This window comes from Anabas testudineus, chromosome 16, assembly GCF_900324465.2.
Source record: "Anabas testudineus chromosome 16, fAnaTes1.2, whole genome shotgun sequence".
NCBI lineage: Eukaryota > Metazoa > Chordata > Actinopteri > Anabantiformes > Anabantidae > Anabas > Anabas testudineus.
This window is the reverse complement of record NC_046625.1, coordinates 12,125,400-12,140,850: the sequence shown is the minus strand read 5'-3', so window position 1 is coordinate 12,140,850 and position 15,451 is coordinate 12,125,400. Positions and strand designations below refer to the sequence as shown.

General features: G+C 43.5%; 1 protein-coding gene across 1 annotated transcript in view; it reads right to left on the bottom strand.

The window, feature by feature from the left end:
- Positions 1–5,051: 5,051 nt before the first annotated feature.
- Positions 5,052–15,451, bottom strand: part of LOC113171112 (G patch domain-containing protein 8) — a 30,547-nt gene continuing 20,147 nt past the window's right edge. Inside the window, 5 exon segments of the mRNA XM_026373490.1 lie at positions 5,052–6,017; positions 6,019–9,039; positions 9,041–9,833; positions 10,802–10,932; positions 14,640–14,777. Coding sequence (XP_026229275.1) covers positions 5,856–6,017; positions 6,019–9,039; positions 9,041–9,833; positions 10,802–10,932; positions 14,640–14,777 — 4,245 coding nt within the window. The 3' untranslated portion in view covers positions 5,052–5,855.

The following is a 15,451-nucleotide window of genomic DNA, read 5'->3' as shown; positions in this document are numbered from 1 at the left end:
GATCTGCAAATCTTTGTCATCTTTTATGTTTCAAGGTCTCATCCTTCAAAGTAACTAATACATACATTGTGTTAAAAAAAGCTTGAATGCTTAGCTAATTCCCTGGGTGCATTCATACATTAAGCAGATTTGTCTTTTTTTTTTACCTGTATGTCAAGCTATCTTTGGAGACCGAGCAGTATGTGTTCAGTCTCCAGGGAAACCAACCCATAATTAGTATTTGTGTGTGTGTGTGTGTGTGTGTGTGTGTGCATGCCTGTGTACTTGTATGTATTTTTTTAATAATCGACGTTAATGAGATGAGTGGAGGAGAGAATAATCCAGGATTAACAGCTTAAAAATTCGTGTGTCGTCATAACATCCTGATTGGGTCTTAATCATTGAAATACAGTCACACGAACACATCAACACAACAACTCGCAATTGTCTGTGCATCAGGTAGCTGAACACTGCAAACAGTGTGCGTCTTTCCTGTGTTGGTGTATGTGTGTGTGTCTGACTTAATTAGAGAGTTAAGCAGGGTGCTCCTCTGAAGGGATTAAGGGGGAAATTATCAGAATCTGGAGACTTAAAGCTGAAACCAGTTAAACGGAAACAGGAGGGAGATCAGGACTCTGAGGAGAAAGGAGTTTGAGAGGGAGTTCTACTGTTTATGCACACATTAACATGTTCATCTATGTTAATTGTCCTCTTGAAGTCATGCTCGAGCTCTCAAGTTTGCTTCAGAGTGTACATGCTATTCTCTTAACCTTTCTCCAAGCCTGCTGTTCTACTGTTGTGCAGTTTTCGAATCGGAGACGCCGTTTGGACGCTGCGGAGGTTGTATGGATGTTCAGTCATACTGAGTGAGAGCATTAGAAGGTGACAGAAATTCAGACAGACAGGGCAAATAAGACAAAGGACAAAATCGACCCCCCTGACTTAAGGATTGACAGATAAGAAAAGCACAGTGCTCGTGTACATCACTTCTTTCTGCTGTGGCCGTGCATTCACACTATGAATTAACAACATAAAGGAGTGATGGTTATCTGACTCAAGGGTTTTCTGACAGTCACTGTAAGGAGCCATGACTCCGGTGACCTTTATTGTGTGCCGTGAAACTATTTCCTGTGTCGAATGATTTCCTGAGGTAATGGATGCAGTGTGCCTGACCTGGGAAAAGCTGTGCAGTTGATGGAGTGATAAAAAGGGTTAGTACTCGCAGCTTTGTGGGGATTAATCTGATCATTAAAAGGTGATAACGCCTCCATAGTGGTCTTATTGGAAAATGTGTGCTTTACTTAAGATCAATATGACAGGAGGTTGTTGTCCACTATATGATTCACATTATTTCAAATGAAACATTTGCTCAGGAAAACTTTTTGTGAGAACTGTTGTGTTTGTCTTCTGTGTATTCTGCAGAAACTCATTACATCTCATAATTAACTCTTGGAAAACTCATCTTTATCATTGATCTGTGTTTTTGCTCAATAAGGCTATTTTACACTATCCCGCTGCTCCCTTTGTCTGAGGATTTAATGTGTTACTGCATCTCATGTGTGTGTGTATGTGTGCGTGCATGCGTGTTGTGTTTTTGTTTGGCGTGTACACGCATAGCAATCGTTGGTGGGAACATCTGTCTCTCAGAGATAACATAACCAGGGAATTAGCCATGCTGTCTTACAACTGAGCATCTCATCTTGCTATTACAGCACCCTAAATTATTCCCTGTTACACCTCTGTGTGTGTGGGTCTGCGCACAGGAGTGTAAGCAATATGCTGACAGTGTCATGTCCTTGGGCAACTGTGCCAAGTTTAAGAGTATCACCAAGCCCACTACCTCCTCTAATCCTTAAATCCATCATAGAACAGAATTCACATAGTTATGTCTACATAATACAAATCCTACACAAACAAGTCTTCCCTCAAAAAGAGAGCCGCAAATACAGTAAATGGATAGAATAAAAAAAAATAGACTGGTGTGTTACAGGATAAAGGGGCTTTTTTTCTGGTTTTGAATTATAAACAGTGATATATTTTTGATGTCAATGCTAAAAACAGCCTGAAGCCACTTCGCTTTCCACATATTGCACCTGCAACAACAGCGGCGTCTCTCGACGCATCACTGGTGACAGATTGCTCTTTGAACTGCACTTTCATAGGAGTTCAAAAGTTAACAAAGTGATGCATCAACCTGTTTCCAGCAGAAATGAAGAAGACTATATGAGGAGAGGATATGACTTAGAGGACGCTTGACTATTCAACGAATGAAAACTATTAATGTTTCTAATGTGTTTCAAACTTTATTTTCCCTTGGAATGTCATGTGGCAAGAGCAGTCTGAGGAATAGTTAGAATATTATCCTTGCTCTTAGTTTACTGATGTTTCTAAGAGCTGCAGAGATTTAGTAAAAGGATGTAAATTGGAGTGGAACTGCGTGGTACTGCATGTCACACTCTGCCACGACTCAAGAAAACTTTTAATGAATGTCACAGCAAGGGAAAAGCTATGGGAAGGGCTTTCTCTGTGTAATAATAATAATAATACTGCAAAGCACTTTGTGCGGTGAAGGTTTGTGCTGTACCACAGTATTCAAACATGTAAAAGATGTAGACTATAAATGAGGGGAATAGAGACGACGAAGCGTTATGGTGCCTTTTCTTCTTTTCACAGTCAGAGAACAGCCGGGGGAGCAGAACACAGCCCCACTGACCTGGTTGAATCAAAGAGAAGGGTAGGAGGCGACACCACAAGAAAAAAAGCAAAAGAAAGGAGAGAGCAAAAAAAATGGGAAGTGTCTCATTTATACAGCGTTGCAATTTGAGTTGATGGATCGCTTCTGTAGCCGTGAGGGGCTCTTTTTGCTCAATGCAATCTATACCCGCAATCTAACAATCAAATGTGGTGCCAATATAAGTGATCCTACCCCAGCGGTGAGCTCTCTGTGACTACCGGTGTATTTGACTGAGTGCCATCTTTAGTTTTTATACCTCATTAACTCACAGGAGCGATTGACTGAGGAAACTGCTTCTCCTCAATCATAAATCATCTTACACTCTTTTTGTGCGCTCAAGTACACATATGCATGGACATGGATGCACACACAGCAGCAAAAATTGGGGTGGGGGGGTGGGGGGCGAATCTCAGGGTTTAGGTAATGATTTAATCTGTCACTGCCAGAAAGTGCAGTGATGTTGTGATTGCCAATTTCTACATGAACCCCCGAGTGTCAGATTACAGTTTAGCACAATGACATTTCATGCAGAAATTGGATTTTCAAATAACTTATTTATTTATTTTTTTTGTTAAAATAAACTCAGTTGCTTTTAAGTTCTTCATTTGTGCATGCCACTGTTTTCATGCTATTTTCCCTTTAGAGTTTGTGATCTTGTGATTTATTGCAGATGAACTGCAGAGAAGATGGAGGGAAAAAAAAAAACTGGAGTAGGTTGATTTTGTGTCATCTCCCAGATTATTAGTATTGGAAGACTGAGAAGTTGCAGCTCATTTTGAGTATCTCTAAATTGAACTCTCGGATAAGAACAGAGCGGTAGCAGAGCGAGTGTTGGGGAGAGGGAGAGGTAGAGATAGAGAGGTTTGATGCTGTAACAGCTGCTAATTATTGCTGCTCTATATTTCACACAGTCTGTTTGATCTCTTGTCCTGTGGTGAGAGATAGGGATTCTCTGTCTCTGTTTCTCACAAACTCACTCATTTATACACACACACACACACACACACACACAAGCTCTGGGGTCACGAGGAAAAGACGAATTGTGCTCTAATTACAGAATCTCTGCAGGATTTGGCTCATATTTCTAGCCAGCACCTTACGACTGGGAGTGTAAATTTTGCCTCTTGTTTTTTGTGTCTGTATTTATGTCACCCCTTGCTGTAGCCCCCCCTGTGTGCTGGGCTGTGTTCACTGATATCATGGAGGGCAAATCAATTCAATCTCTCAAAGCACTCTGGGTAGTCCAAGTCCATAGACCATCTGGATGCAGCTCTGTTCTCTTCTGTTCAGCTCCCTGCGTGTCGGCCGCTGCAGTGATCAACTGTTTGGCAAGCAGCTTTAATACACTCGTGCCTTCAGCAATCACCAGGCATGGATGCATAGCAACAGTTACTAACCACCGTAACCTTTGGCAAGACATGCAACAAAGAACCTCATTGATTTCATTACTCTTTATTTCAGATGTATATGATATTCAAGCACATGTGTCTAGCTCTTCCTGCAGATAAAGTGGGATATGTTTTGTCTTTAGGCTCAGGACATTCCCAGTGTGGTGGACCAGAGGTCAATCTGATAATTATGGTGATCAATTATTTATATATTTGGCAATGAAAATGACTATTAACATACTCTTAAAACTAAATGAGACTGTCAAAAGGGCAACATAATCTGCGAGTGATACAAAAAATAAAATAAAATAAAACTTTTAGATGGAAAAAATTACTTAAAGTTTGAAAAGAAATGTAATTATAGTGCCACACCTAGATAGACACAATAAAATCTCAGCATTGCTATTGCTCCAGAACCCTCTAGAAAAGTAGTTTTCAGCTCAGGGATCAGGACCCTCACAGGGATGACAAGATAATTACCACAGTAGGAAATTAGATGATCAAAACTCTGCTTCACAACATTGTGTTTATTTCTTTGCTTTTTCTTATGAAATATAGATTTTTGTATAGTCTACTGCATCTAAAACACATTCCAAAAAAAAGGAGAGATCCCTTCACAGCTGAAAGACAAGCACATGCACCCTGTGACAAGCAAACACTGCTTCATATTAGCAGATCATAAGAAAGAACGTCTTGGATCCTCGGCTCTATGATTTTTTTAAAGGACTTCTTAAATTCTGGACCTCCTGTTGAAGAGTTGTAAAGCACACAGTATTACTTCTTCATGTTGAATTTGTTGCAGCATGTTGCACAATCAACCTGAATCACGCTGAAGCCCACTTTTTTTTTCAGTTTCTGATTTGTTAAATGCCGTGCGATGAAAAAAGACCATGTCATATGACGCCACCAAGACAGAAATAGTCACTGAACCACTGGTTGGGGTCAAACAAACCTTTTATTTTGATTGTTTCCCAAGAGTCTAATCTTATCAATTACATTCAGAATATTTACACTATAGAGATAACAGGTTTTGTGTTGGATACAGGACTTGAAATGACTCCTACTGTTTATGTGTGTGTCAGTCCAGAATTACCTTTATCTTACACACACTATACAGAATATACCAAGATGACCGTGCCCCCCTGGCTCCTTGAATGTTATTTATGTTCGTTGAAAGTCAGACTCTAACTCAGATAACCTGTGTGAAATGTAGATAAGGGGAGAGTATTATCACTTTCTGGTGCCCCTCTGTCCCTGCCATGAAGGATACTTCAAAAGGCAGCTGGTCTGTCTGTGCTTCAGAGGGAAAGAGGGAGGATGACACAAACCCAGCTTGTCTTTGAATAGCAGGTGCACCTTTCCCTTTATTCTCGGCCTGAATGATGGATATAGCAAAGGATCAAAGTCTGTTTTCTCACTGTCTGCTGCAACACAGCAGAGGCTAAATGGAGAAACAAATTTTAATTTGAAAACAGTCGATAGTTGGGCTGCTTGTGTGTATGCATGTGTTTGAGTGTGTGAGGCCATATGTGAATAAGAGTTGGAGTTGATGCTAGCAAAAGCACTGACACATCCCCGTTTCAAATAGTAGGCTTTTGTCCAAAACAAACAATCCTTCTCTCTCTCACTAGTTTGTATTGCCAAGAAAGATTAATAAACATGGCAGCCGCTGTGTAAAAATCATATCGCCTTCTGTTGAAACCTCACTGGCCAGACTCTGTCCATGAAAGGCTGCGGGTTCAGGGGTTGCAGGGCTACTGGGGAGAGCGGAGCAAGTGGGGTCCCATGAAAAGCAGGGGGTTGAGGGAGGAGAGGGATGGGGTGATGGGACAGGAGGATGGAGGGAACCAAAGAGGATATAGAGAAGGGAGACAGGTGGAGGTGATGCGGAAGGGAAGGGTGGAGAGGGGTGAGGGGATGAGGGAGCTGAGCTTGGTGTGAATGGATGGCAGGAGAGCAGGGCGAGGTGGGACAAGATGAGGAGGGCGGCATAGAGAGAGCAGTGTGCTGTAAAATGATGTGATGAAGGCTCGGGAGAGGCGGAGATGACGGAAGAGGGGGGAGGTTTGGAACTCTCAGAGTCATGGGTTGAGTAAAGGTCTCTTGTGCGGTCATATGTGGGACTGGGAGGCCGGCCTGGAGGGTGTGCTGTGCTTGTGTTTGCGCAGTATCTATGTCAGTTGACTGGGTTTGATGCTGTGAAGTGTTGTGCAAGTGTGCAGGTACAGGTGTGTATCGTTCCTCAGACGTCCCACAGTTCTCTGTCTGCGCGGCGTGCGTGTAACTGGTTTCTCTTTGCGTATCCGCGCTTCCTTGTGTCTGTTCCAGGACTTTCTGCATGTGTTCTCTCGCCTGCTCTTGCAGGAGGCGATATTTGTCCATCTCCTCAGCAGTAAAGCTGATTGGCAGTATTGTCTCTCCACCTGTTTGTTTGTCATCAGTCCTAATCTGTGACAGGCAGACAGTTGGTGTCCTACCGGGGTTTGACTCAGCCATGTCCAGAGAACATTTCAGATTTTTCACACCTTCTCCAGCCTCGACAGCAGTGCCCTTAGCATCCTCTTCCTCTTCTCTAACCTTCACCTGACTCTTCTCCAGCAGCCCATGTTTCCTCCTAGCCTTTCTCTGGATTGCTGGAAGTTTTCCTATGAGAGGAAGAAGCAATGTCCTGGCTGGTTTCTGTGACAGAGGCTTGTTAGTAGATATTCCTTGAACAGTTGTGCATGAGTTGCTTATTGTGAAAGGGGCAGAGGCTGCATGACAATAGTCAGACTGTGAATTTGGATCCTTTGGCTGTAAAGAACTTCTGTCGCAAGAGTGTGTGCTGAGACTTGGAACCGTGGGAGCACAAGAGGATCTGTGGGGCGAGGAATAAGAGAAAGAGCTAGAGATATGACTGGATGTAGTGGATGTGGAGTTGCTCTCCTTTTTTGCTTCCTGTGGAGCCTCTGATGAGAGTCTTAGATCTTTTGGGGGTGTCCCGTTGGAGCTAACTGTCAACCCATCCACTGTAACTCCTGAGCAGGTGCTGCTCCTGCTCCACTCCCAGCTTAGTTCGGACACGCTGGTGCTGCTGCAGGGGCTGCAGGAGCGCAGGCTGCGGCATCTGCTGGCTCTGGTGTTGATCGCACTCTGGGGGCTGTACGGAGTCTGTCTGCTTGTCCACCAGTCGGGGCTTGAGAAGTGTCTCGAGCTTGAACGTCTGCTGCCTGGGCATCTCCACACACAGCTCGGGCTGTCTCTGCTGTCAGCCCCTGTCCTGGAGCCTGACCTGGATCTTTGTGTCCCTCTGTCTTCCCAGCTGTCAGCGCTGCCCCATGTCCATCTGTCAACACTACACCTGTCCCAGTCTACATCTTCTGTGCTAAGGTGTCTGCTCCTCCTGGCCCAATTGTTAGGACTGGGGCTAAACCTTGCCACTCGATCCCACTCCGATGCTCTGTTTCTTGATCTCCACCCAGCCCTTGACCTACCCTCCTCGTTGCCTCTCATCCACTCCCACTGTTCTGTATCTGAAGTCTGGCCTCTGTCTCTGCAATCTGAATGCCCTGTCATTTTCCTGCCTCTCTCCTCCCAGACTCCACGATGCCTAAAACTCTTCCTCTTACTATGAATGAATTTCCTGTCCCCGTGGAGGAGTTTTCTCTTTCTCGCCAGGCTGCGACCACAGCTGTTGTCAGGGTAACAGCAGTCAATGAAACTCCTGGGGTTGCTATGGTGACCCCTTTCCCAAAACAGCTTTGAGTTGCATCCTGGTGAGAAGGAGTATAAGGAGAAGTGAGACCGCCAGGGAAAAGTCACAGCATCTCCTTCTCGCTTTCCCTCCCCCTCGGTGTCTCTGTCTGCTGTGTGTCTGGAGAACTGGGAGTAGGCACTGCAGTGCTCTGGCTGCTCTCTGTCTGTCTGTGCCTGGGATTCAGCGCTGTGGGTCCTGTGAGGCCTCCTCTTCCTGACAGAGACAGATACTGGCTCAGCCTCACATCTCCCCAGGAGACAGCTGCTCCCTGCTCTCCACACCCTCCTCCTCATCTCCCCGCTCTTGCTTTGCCTGTTTTTCTTCCCCCAGCTCCCCTCAGCTTCTCCTCCCGTCTCTCTGACAGTGGAGACTGTGGAGACAACACTCCTCACTTTGCACCTTGCTGATTGTCGATTGTTTGAAGCTTTTTCCCTCTTACCCCTTTTCCTCTTTCCCAGCTTGTGTTTCTTTGTGCTGGCTTTCCTCTTTTTGCGTGACACCCCTGAGACATCCATGTATGGCTGCGGAGCGCTGGCACACTCGCACATTGTCTCACTCCCACACTCACACCTGGACGGGCCGTTGCACATTCTCGATGTGCCAGGCTGGGTGACAGACTCTAATTTACAGCTCAGGGCTGTGATGGTTCTCTCACTGATCTCTCTTGCACCCCCTAATCTGCCTCGCAGAGGATTCTGGGAGTTTGTGTCAGAGCTGTCACTCTGAGCGGGGTCAAATGGATGGGAGGCTGCCCTCACACAATTCTCCATACTTAGTATACGTCTTCCTCTTTCTGGTTCTGTTTCAGATGATGAAAGGTTTTTGTTCTTTAGGAACAGGTGTGCTTCTGTCTCCACATCGATACATTGGTGGGCCTTGATATTCTCCTCAGCTTTCTTCTGTCTTTGTGCTCTCAACTGATGTCTTGTCTGCCGTTGTAAACAGGAATGAGTGTCTGGTATAAGAACAGCTGGCACATGTGAATTTGATTCATGAGAGGGGGCGCACAATTGATTTTGTTGTGACTCCTGTAGATCCTCTGCGAGTTGTTCTTGTCGCTCGGTGTTCAAGCAGAGTGGGTTGCAGCTGTAGGAGATGTGTGGTTGAGACTTGGTGAACTGAAGTAAACTGCTAGGCCATCTCAGACTAGTAGAGCCATCTTTCCCCAGCACATACATATACTTGCTGTCATGCCCCCCCCCCATCTGTTTCTTGCTTTTGCTCTGCCTCACTGACTCTCTGTTCAGTGTCCATGTGTGCCCTTGCTAGTGCTGTGCCCCATATGGTCACCTGGGTCTGTAATGGTGAGAACAGCGAATCACGTCTCTGATTATTAGGTGCTGCTGTGGAAATAGGAGAGTGTTCTTTCACCATGTCTCTTTTTTCAATCTCCTCCTCTTCTGTCACAGTCTCTCTGGGGATCGGCTTCATGTCACTCGGTCCAACAATGTCAGAGCTGGACTTCTGCTTTTCACTCTCGCTATGTTTCCTCTCCCCTGCTGCCCCAATTTCCCTGTTGATATCTTCCAGTATTCCCTTTATCCTTTCTTTCATTCTTTCCCTCTGTCCTCTCTCCTCTTCCTCCATGTCCGAGAAGACGGAGGCAGAAGGCTCCAGCCTGGGCCCCCTACGTGAGAAGCAGAAGGACACCCCGAGTCTGCCTCCCACTCTCTCCCGCCCGGGCAGAGGCAGCTGTGGAAACAAGCCCAGGCAAGACTGAGGGTTCACTGCAGGAGGACCTGTATTGGATGCCAGATGTGTGATTAGTGGGGACGCTGCTACAGCAGTAGCCAGTGGTCTTGGGGAAGATTGGTTTGGATTTTCTGGCTGATGGCTAACAGGAGCTGTCCTGGGTTGTGTAGAAGGGGGTCTCTGCATGTGGTTGCAGGATTCAGGTTTGTCCTCTGGGCTGTGGTCTCTTTGTTCCACATCTCTATCGTGCTGCTGGCATACAGCCCTGACTTTACTTTGTAGCCCATAAGTCCTTCCTGGAACTCTGCAACAGGAGGTAATAAAAGAAATATAGTCAGCTTCGGATGGTTACACTTGACTTCACTTTAACTTGACCCAATTTAAGTAGAGTGTAACCTAAACCTGTGATGTATTAAAGTAAATTGAAGTAAGTAAATTATTATTAGTTATAGTTATTTCTTAGTTATCATTAGTTACATTCATAAATGATAGTACTGAACAATACACAATAGTCAGTTGAATAGATAATGTAATCATAAAGTGCAATTGCAATGTGTAGATTTAATTCGATTTTAATGCACATTAACCAGCACTCTCTCGACCTTATAATAACACTAGGGTATATGGATGCTGTAATACACAATACAGGCAAAAGAAGAGAGAAAGGAACTAAAGGAGGAAGAAAGGAAGAAAGATGGATGGAAACATGCAAAGAAAGAAGGAAAGAAAGAAAGAAAGGAAGAAAGAAAGAAAGAAAGAAGCAGATGCATGATATAAGTAGTCCTAGTAGTCATAATAATGCTGTTCACATACCATTGCCTGATTATAGGAAAACACATTTAATTGCATAGGGAATAGGCGCAATCAAGTTGATTATTATTTGATGTATTGTTTTTTGATCTGTTGTTTTGATTGCTTTAGGTGTGCAAACCTGGCAGCAAGTTTCGTATTAAACTTCTTGCACTCCTTTTATTCATTTCTTACAAAAAAAAATCACCTTTCTCTACTATACATTCTTCTTCAAAACTCCATCTCCCCCTTCTACAAATCATCTACCTCAGATTGTCAGCAAGAATGTGTCTTCATGTTATATTTACTTCACCTGTGGCCTATCTAGGCCATCGGAGTGCTCTCACATCTGTGGATGCATCCATCAAATCTAAGAAAGTTGACTAGATGTGACGCACTTTAACCCCTCTGGACTCCTGCCCCCGGTCTCATTACACGCACACCACCACAGACACACGTAAATGCACTACTCCTCCTACTCACTGCTTCGTTTCCTGTTGGAGCTGTGCGAGTTGGTGCAGCCGTCTGAGAGCTTTCTCCTGTTTGCGCTGGTCCTTCCACGATTTCGAGGCCACATTGCGAGCAAACTCCCTGTGCTTGAGTTCCTTCAGCCTCTGCGAGAAATCATAGAGGGAGAGACAGAAACATCATGTGGAGGGCAGGGGGTAGTGGGGAAGAAGGGAGGTGTGACAGTGGGACAAAGATGGGAGAAGAGAGTGCAAGAGATTACTTTTAGGAAACTCTCAGCAGGCAGCTGTCTTTCAAACCATACACATCAGTCAGCAGTGATTGCAGATGTTCTCCTCCAAAGCTCATGTCCAATTAACTTTATTCAGCTTGGAAGAAAGCATCTTTCCTTCAGCACACAGACAGAGAGCAAACACAACCCAACTGGTGAATAGGAGATTACAGTTGAGTGGCATGAGTGATTTCATGATGATTATGCCCGTTCTGGGGCTGTTGGACTGACAGTTTTCTCTTTGCTCAGTCATTTTCAATCTGTTGGTGTGCCACTGAAATTTCTAAAATGTTCAGGCCTTTACCTCTCATCACAGTTCAGTTAGAGAAGACATCTGATCTAATAAAATCTACTTTAGAACTTGGAGTGAGCCAAAATCATTGATTTGTTGATGCTGAAAATGACATATTGTATATGTACAAACCGACGGGAGACATTGTAGAGATTTCATTTTGAACAAAAGACCATTGTGTGTTCTGTGTGTGGTGATGTGGGAGAGAGACACGTGGACACAAATGCAAATCATAACTTGACAAAGAAGAGTTTTGATTTTATTTTGAGCAGACTGGTGGGCCTTCACCTGCATCACAGTGCATAAAAAATAATTAGCTCTGTTCTCTCTCTGTGTGTGTGTGTGTGTTTGTGTATATTTGCATGGAACTATGTGTATCTGTAGCCATAGGTGTGCCAGTCCTCTCAGGGAAACAATGATTCATGCTTCTCTCTCTGGTTTCCTTTTCTGGCACACTTTAATCCCTCCTTTATCCATGCTTGGCAGGTGTGTGTGTGTATGTTGGTGTGCTTCTTTCTTTCTGTTTTTTTTTTTTTTTTTTTTTTTGCCGTATGTGTGTGTCTGAAGGCTAAGGAGGGACTCGGGAGTTTGGGAAAAGCTGCAGTATTGTGCATCATCATTCCTTCTATCTCCTGTCTTATTCTCTTAAGCTTCCAAGTATATTTTAGCTTCTTCTGTGCCCAATCCACCCATTGCTTATAAATTCATGATCTAATGTTTATGTTATATGTATGTGAACTTATTCTGTAGTATAAGTTGCAACAGGATTACACCACGCTCACATTTTGATTATGTTACACTATTATCCACCCATATACTATGTATCACTCACTCCACACACATCAGATTAGGCCCTCAGACATCAGATTTATTTATACACTCACTCTCTTTCACACCCAGATCTTTTGCAGGAGCTGACAGTCGTCAGGTTAATCTCTGCTGAGTCTTACACAAGCGGGTGTCTTTTTATATTATCTCTTGATGCTTAACGTCTCACTGTCAGCTCCCTGAATACGGCATTAAGTTTGTAACAACAGAGCAGCACTTGTGCATTGAGTTCCTTAAACATACAGCGGCAAGAAAAAGTATGCAAACCTTTTTTGCAATAATTTGTCAAAAGTACTAACAAAGATAATATGCCTAAAATAATAACACAAAAAAAGAATTGTTGACTTGCATAGAGAAATGGTTACAAAGTGATTTTAAAGACTTTTGAATTTACCAGTCCACAGTTAGACAAACAATCTACAACAAACACTCATTAATGAGGAAAAGAAGCAACTCTGAGTGACAGACAAAGATTTGAAGTCATCATATCCTCTATATCCACATATTCCACTATCACTATGAAGTTTTTATGGTTGTTTTTAATAAAGACATTAAAGATTAGATTTGTTGTTATTATTTTAGGCACATTATATCTGTAATTACGCTTGACTTGGATGAGCATCGGATCACATTTTATATTTGATTCCAAACTTGAGCTGCACACTGAGCATGGAGTCAGGAAAGAGGAGGAAGAAGCAAGGAAGCAAAGTAAGTGGGATGGGATATTAGTCCTGTTCTCCAACATGCCAATCGAGCTACAGTACTGTATTTGCTGTGAAGCTCGGCCCGTCTGTCAAAGCCCCGGTCAATATTCCTTTAGATGTGATAAGGAGTTCTCAGGCTGGGCTTCTATGAATGAGTCAGAGTTGATTCATACCCACCAAGTCTTTGCAACGAGGGACGGCATCTTCTTAGGTAGCATGTGAGGGGACATGCTAATGGCCTGATTACTCTTTATTTAAAAGCGAGTGTGTTCTGTTGTAATGAGCAAATTCTGTAATCAGCAGCAAATGCTGATAAAGCGCTGCATTCAGACATGTTTATCCCTGAATCGATGACAAGGAAAGCTGCAGAGCAGACGCAATCAGCTTCCTTTCTCCAAAGCCAATACTCCTGCAGGGAAGCTGTCTTCAGCTAGAATTTCATCTGTTGTCTGCTCGGTAGGCAGAGTGTACATGCATGGCTATGTGTGTGTATGTGTGTGTGTTCCTACAGCGCCAGTGGCTACTGTCAACTCAGTGCCTCATTCAGCTCATTTCACGTCCCTGCCGCTGGCTAAAACAAAACATTAACATTGGCCCGTAGTTGCTTCAATTCATTTTCAAAGAACAATGACAGAGGAGGAACAGTCTTATTTAATGTTTATTTCATGTTGCACAGTGTAGGCGTTCAGAAGTGGGAAGAAGCTTGGCTTGGTTGAGAGATTGCCTGTGTTTGAGGACAAGTGTGTACACTGGGAAATGCACGTCTGTATATTTTTGTGAGTGTATGTCTTGGCATGGCAACAGATAGCTGTAGGAGAATGAGCTATCAGCAGAACCTTCAGTTTGTTAGTCCAGACTAAAGGTTGTGTATGAAAATGGATGTGATAGCAGAGCACAGCGGAAAACCTGCTGCCGGGCCTGTTCCTAATGGTCCATTGGCCTCATCTGGTCTAAACTGGATTAATAGAATCATACTTGAGCTATGACAAATAGCTTCTTGTTTTATTTGCTACGGAATATTTGTTTCTCTTTTGAAGGAAGTACAAATTGAGGAATAAAGTGAATTTTATAGCAGCATCCTTTTGTACCAGATACATACAAATCAGCAGCTTAAATTTTGAACTGGAAAAAAAGGGAATCTTCTTTAAACGTGGGACTTGGGGATTAAATACTCTGCACTTTGTGGGTGCTTTTTATGTTTTCATTCTGCTTGCTTCAGTTACTGTCTTTATTGGCTGCTGGCCTACGTATGAGGCACATTACCCACCTGATTCTCTTCACTACGTGACATATTTTTTAATTTGTTTATTCTAACCTAGTCATTTTATTTTTGATGAAATGTTAAGGAGGATGTATTTAACAACATTCATACTTTTCCTTTATTCTCTAATTTAATTAATTTAATTTTTAATATTATGCTTATATTAGATATTATATCATACAAATTTTTTACTAAATTTCTTTTAACTTGGATGGCTTCATTTTCTTGTGTGGGACCAATAAAGTTTACCATATACTTATAAATCGTTTGTTATAAAAAAAAATCTAGTACTGTTTGTGTGAGCCTCAAGTTGATTCAGTTGTCACACACCTACTGTTAGCTGCTGGGAAACTGCACCCAATGGACAGATTGACGTGAAATGTAAAGTAGCTTCCCGTCAATATAATGCAAACACACCCAAATTCTTTTGTGTGTCTGTTTGTGTTCTGCTACTTGCTTGTGTGTGTCTAGCGGTAGTGCAGGTGCATCCCATGTACCTGTTTATGTGCATGGTCGTAGGAGTTGATGTGGTTGTCAAACTCCTGGTGTCTGAGGTACTGCTTGTCACACAGCTCACAGTAGAAAAGAGCCTTCAGATCCTCAACTGAGCAGCCCAAAGCCCTCTCCGCACGCTCCTGGAGAAAGTGAGAGATGGAAAGAATGAGTGAGAGCATTGGAGGGATTGGAGGAAGAGAGCCGTGATTGAAGCGTACACAGCCGCAGACATAAAGGGTTAGAGGGGCAGGGATAGAGAGCAAGACGAGAGGGGTGAAGGAGGTCAAAAGACTGCCGGATTCGTAGCCATTTAGAGCAAATCTGCATTCTCGAGACATCAGCAGTAATAGCCTCTACATGTGCTCTTCATAAAACTGTTAAACGGCTTCCCATTAAAGTACTCTGCCTTTGCTGCTGCTGCTGGAGGTTGGACAAAGGCAATGAAACCCTGTGCTCATGGCAACTTGAGCCTGGGGACATATTTAATACAGTGACAATAATAGAAAGCTGTGTATGTACTATTATGGCAAATAGTCTGAGTCGGACTGCAGAGAGCGAGGCAATCGTGCCTGACAGACAGAAAACCGGAGCACCTAAAATGCACTACCTAAACTTTTGTCCACCAGAAAAAAAAAAAATGTTCGTGTGAAGGGGAGAAATTTACAGATAAACATGCACACAAGATATACACACAAACAAAGTTGCGTAAATAGCACATGGACAGACAGAGACACATGCACGCATGCACTGTGCAAATAGAAAATGGACCTCAGGGGATAAATTGCTTGTCTGCATGGTCACATCAGCCAGAGGA